Source organism: Quercus suber, unplaced genomic scaffold (genome assembly GCF_002906115.3).
Source record: "Quercus suber isolate HL8 unplaced genomic scaffold, Cork oak 2.0 scaffold_30, whole genome shotgun sequence".
Taxonomy (NCBI): domain Eukaryota; kingdom Viridiplantae; phylum Streptophyta; class Magnoliopsida; order Fagales; family Fagaceae; genus Quercus; species Quercus suber.
In genome coordinates, this window is record NW_027069495.1 from 643549 (window position 1) to 649308 (window position 5760).

Consider the following 5760-nt stretch of genomic DNA (forward strand, 5'->3'; position numbering starts at 1 on the left):
AAAGATTGTTGTTTGATGTCAATGCAGTTAGTGGGTTCCAGTTAACTCAACTGGTAAAATTTCTGATGGTTGTATAAGAGATCTAGAGTTCAATCCCCGTCTATACCAAAAATTGATTGGTATCTTGGTCTGATAATAAAGAGCTATCATCAGAAACAGACGTCATAGGTTGAAATTCTCTCAAAAAAAAAATGTCAATGCAGTTAATCTATGTATATATGTATATATATATTTATATTATATCTAAAAACTGAAGCGCAACATTTATAGTTGCTATGCTCCAGTTGAGCCACATCAGTGTTTACATTATTATTTTTTTTTTCTTTCCAATTTTTCGATAATTGTTTTAACATTTTTTTTTTTTAATATTTACACTTCTCCAACATTTCTCTCTCCCTTGCCATTTCATCTCCCCACTACTTCTTCAATCTTTCTTCCTCCCTTACCTTTTTATCTCCCCACTACCCTCTACATTAATATCATTCTTTCTCTTTCCCTTCATCTTCCTTATTTTTGTCTCTTTTTATTCACACCCTCTTACTATAAATTTTTCACTATCTCTTCTATTCTATGCATAGTTTTCTCTTACAAAAAAGAAAAAAAAAATGCTTCTCTCTCTCCCTCCCTCTCTAAATTTTTTGGTGGATTTTTTTATTTTTCTTGCATGTTGATAACTTTTTATATTCTTTAAAAATCTATTTTGGGTTAATGCAATTTAGTTTTGTTTTTTAAATTTTTGTTGTTGTTGTTGTTGTTTTTTATTTTTTATTTTTATTATTCTCTTTGACTATTAAATGTTATCCTATTGTGTTCTAAATAATTAAATATAGCATATAAAAATATAATATTATTCTATTACATAGCATGATTTGGATAATTTAGTATTTATTCTATTACATATCATAATTTTTTATAGTGCTCAGTTTAGGTGTTAAACTATGAGACTTTACTAATTTTTGTTTCTTTTCTAATCCTTTGTGGTGGACAAAGTACTCTTAATTGTTGTATTAGAAGTACTCTATAATGCCATTCATTTAAAGAAAAGCAAAGATTAGCCAAACGAAAATAATCGGATAGGTGACAAATTTTAACTTTTGCAATTTTATTTTAATTATTATTATTTTATAACAATGCATGTATAGAAATTTAATTCGTAGATTTTGCTAATAATTTTTTATTTGATAATGTGTTTTGGGTGGCCGAAATTATAATTTCTACAAAGAAAATAACCTTAATAGATTATCAAAAACAAAATTTTATCCTAATATTAGTTCAATTAATCATTGTTAAGTTTTATTAATTTTTTTTAGTTTACCTTTTTTTTGGTGTTTTGAATTGTTCCTATATTGCATTTATGATTGTTTTTATAATAAACAAAAATATAATTACGAAATACATTACTCATTACTAGATTAGTTTAAATTGTAAATTTTTTTTAATAAAATCACCATAAAAATAATTATCATGCGCAACACGCGGATTCGCGGCTAGTATAGATAAAAAGTGAGGCATTTGTTTTGAAGTAATAACAATCATTTACAGTTGATAATATCAGAGCTGTGCCAAAAAGTTATGAAACAAAAGTTGTTATCCTAGAATAACTCTTTATTTATTTATTTATTTTTGAGAAATAACTATTTATTTATTAGTGCTGCACGTAAATTAAGTAATTTCACCCAAGCATTTTGTTAGATACATTAGGATAAAAAATTAACAGATATACTAATGACATAAAGTGTAATGTTTTCAATAGTTTAGGGGGTAAAAATTTTTGGATAGTTTAATAATAATAATAATAAATAAATAAATAAATAAAAATATTTTATTTTTCTATGACAGAAAACAAAAGGGGCTCATTAAAACTCTTATATGATATGGAAACTTAGGCTTTTCTTCTTTTTAATTTTTTTTTATATTTTTTAAATTAAAAAAAAAAACTTTTGAAGAGAGGGAGAATCAATAATGGCTTCCTTTCTCGAAACCCATTTCTCCTCCCTGTATTGTGTGATAAATAGATCAAAATAGAGAAAGAGACAACACAGATTTGTTATTGGTTTAGACAAACAAAACAAACATCTGACAAAACTCAACACAGAAAAGATTGAAAATTTTCTAAATTCTTGTTCTACTTGCTTGGACTCTTGATTGGCAAAACCAAGGATATTACACTAGTTGACTGTGGAGGAGCTAGTCGAGCTTGAGCTTGAGCAAGTGCTGGCATTGGTGGAGACGAATTAACTGTAGAGACTGAGCTAGGATTTGGATTGAGGGGGGCTGAAGTGTGGAAAAAAATTCATGAAAATCCAAAATTACATTGGTTCAATATTTAAAAACTAAGAACAAATGAGAAATGATTATTTCTTAATATATTGTAATACATTTGTTGTCACTCAAATTAATTATGGTTGCTAAATAAAAAATAATACAAGAGGGGTAGTAGATGAAGGAGAGAGAATCAGATTTGTGAAGAGGGCCATGGCTTGCTGTTAAGGAGATCTGTGAAGAGGGCCATGGCTTGCTGTCCTTGATCATCGACTACTTGAATTTTGGTGTCTAACTTTGAATTTGGATTCACTACTAGTTGAGTCTAAGCTCTAGCGCTCACTTCTGCCAAAGCATCACAGAAATCCTGGTGCATTCAAAAAAAATGAAAAAACCAAAGCAACTTCAACAGTCCCAAAACCCCTCAACAATTGCATTAATAAACTGGAATTTAAATCAAACATCAAAAGCAAAATAAAAACCTGAAGAGCAAAGTCCCACAGCCAAAACATCACAAATACCTCAATCGAAGCAGGCAAGTTCTGTCAGTATTATTATACCATATGGAAAGGAAGACAGGAAGGAAGGAAATTAGATAGGCAGCCGTTACTACGAAATGGTAAAGCAGGAAGATGGGTAGCTTTCAAACTCTTTGTTTATTCTCACGCAATACCTGAAGGCTTCAATGTTGTTGTTGTTGTTGTTGTTGTTTTTTTTTTTTCCTCAAGCTTCCCTCCACGTTACAATCTTCAAGCTCTCTATCTCCCCACGTTTCTATTTGGTCATGCAAAACCCTGCTTCAAGAGTTTTTTTTTTTTTTTTAAAGCTGAAAAGGCTCACACAAAACCCTAAAGGCTTCAACGTTTTTAATTTATTTTTATTTCCTTCAAGCTGAATTGAAAAGACTTTGGGTTGGGCTTGATAGTGGAACTAAATAAATAAGAGGTGGGCTGGATTAATTATACAGATTTATTATAGGGTGATAGTAGAAGTAAATAAATAAGTAGTGGACTGGATTTATTATATAGTGATAGTAGAAGTATATAAATAAGTAATGGGCTGCATTTATAGAACTGAAAATTGTAAAAATAATTTAAAAATTGTAGGACAAATTATATTTAAAAAAAAATGGCGTGGCAACTGATGTGGCGCAACATAAATAGTAGCATTAAACGCTATATTTTAGTTTTTAGTAATATATAGATATTGATATAAATTAGTCAACCACATTTGTGGCACAAACATTGTCCACAAATTTTCTCATAAATAAATAAATAAAACATTACTCAATGTAATCATTAGTCTGAAAGTAACCTTCGCAAGTCAAAATAAACAACGGATAATTGCATTGATTTGTTCAACTGAGCTACGCAGCTCCAAGGGGTATGGATTAAGCCTAATAAATGGAAAACCGTAGTTGTTCATGGTGTCAACTGTCAAGGAGATAAATATCTTGGGAGCTTTCAAGACATCTCTGTGGGCCATTAGCAATATTCTTTTGTTGAGTTTTATTTTATTTTTCTCTCTTTGTTCCTACTGGGTAGGAATCATGAACACCTTACCACATTGAGTAATTAATATAATATATAGAGATACACTTTAACCTAAAAGATCTTAACTCAATAATTATATACTTAATTATATTATATTAACTACTCATCCTTCTCATTTTTATTCAATACGAGATTTCACCCACTCGCATTACCTAACCCATGGAAAGCTGGAAACTTTCACAGATGACAAACCATGATGTATCTGCCTGTGTCGGCATAGAACTTCTTAGGAAACACACAATCATGTAGTGACTGCTCATTGAAAAGGGGCTCAAGGTTGAAGGAGTCAATGAATTGAAACTGAAAAAGAACCAGGGCCCCATTCACATTGAGTTATTGAATTGTTCCTTTACAGCCATCTACTTCAAGATTAGTAGAGAATATTCTATTTTAAATTATTGTTTTATTCATTTGACACTGTCAAAAATAGACAAATGTTCTAGACCATGAAAAGACTTCAGAAAATATCTAAGATTTTCCATTTTGATCCTTAACAGTTTCCAAGAGGGACACGATTTGCTAATAAATTTAAAAGATATTTTGACGAAAGCCCGCCATCTTCAGTGGACTTTGTTGCTGCTTGTGTCACTTCCTATGTCTCTGCATCAGCAAAACTAAGAAGACTATTGAGGTTTTCATAGAAAGAGAGTTATATATAGAACCATGATCTTCATTCTTCAACCACAAAACCAACCAAAAGCTTATCTTTTACAATCTTGTACTCTCTAAAAAACAGGAGTTTCTAGCAGCCATGATGAAATCATCAAACTCACCCCTCTACCTGCTATCTTGCCTTCTAATGTTACTGCTTCTTCCGGTCCCTTCCCTATCAGCTGACCCTGATTCGTTACAGGACTTTTGTGTTGCAGATTTGAATGCATCCATATCAATCAACGGATTTCCTTGCATACCTGCCTCAAAAGTTAATGCAAGTGATTTTTTCTTTGATCTGAGCAAAGAGGGTGTCACTAACACATCAAACTTAAACTCCAGTGTCACTCCTGCAAACGTCCTTGCCTTTCCTGCTGTTAACACTCTTGGGATTTCAATGAACCGTGTAGACCTTGGCCCTGGAGGACTTAATCCACCACACTCTCACCCTCGTGCAACTGAGATGGGTTTGGTCGTTGAAGGGAGCATACTTGTGGGGTTTGTGACAACTTCCAACGTGTATTACTCTAAGGTTTTGACTACTGGAGAGGTCTTTGTCATTCCTAGGGGTCTTGTACACTTCCAAAAGAATGTTGGAAACGGGAAAGGTATTGTCTTCACTTCTTTCAATAGTCACATGCCAGGGGTTGTGATTTCCTCAACAACTCTCTTTGGTTCACAACCCCCAATGCCTAATGAAGTGTTAACTCAGGCGTTCCAAGTAGACGATGCTGTTGTCAATAGCATAAAATCTAAATTTGGTTCTTAAGCCATGGTCTTCCTGACAAGGTCCCTTTGATTTGAAGATTGTGTAACAATACTTTTTGAGATTGCCTGCCTCCCTTTGTTGGGCTGTGTTATTCAGGTTATCTGTGTATGTTGTTTTGATTATTGATTGATTCTTTAAAATTAGTTGTTTTGATTATGCCTATGTTGTTATGCTTATTGAGGAATTTTATGATAAATTTTTTCACTTGTGAGTTGAAGTATTGACTTCTAAATAATACAATCGAATCTCCCTTACTGTAAAAAAATACCTTGAAGAGTATACCTCTGCTCTGAATTTGGATACAATAATCTAAAAGTGTCCTGTATCAAACCCCGCATACTGACAGCAAATTTTCATGGATTATTTATAACTCAAATTAATTTCCATTTGGTTTCATTTTAAGTGGAGAGTAATGATTCAAATTGGCTTTAATGGCTTCTCTCAAAAAAATAAGAAATAAATTATCTTCTATGGCATTTGTCAATTGCTCATTCTGTAACATATAACATTAGTTCGATTTTAATG

At 31.8% G+C, this 5760-nt stretch overlaps 1 protein-coding gene across 1 annotated transcript; it reads left to right on the forward strand.

The window, feature by feature from the left end:
* Positions 1-4404: 4404 nt before the first annotated feature.
* On the forward strand, positions 4405-5439 carry LOC112014168 (germin-like protein subfamily T member 1). The gene has a single exon (XM_024046552.2). It carries the CDS (start codon positions 4567-4569, stop codon positions 5233-5235), a length of 669 nt encoding a protein of 222 aa, XP_023902320.2. The 5' UTR covers positions 4405-4566; the 3' UTR covers positions 5236-5439.
* The last annotated feature ends 321 nt before the right edge of the window (positions 5440-5760 follow it).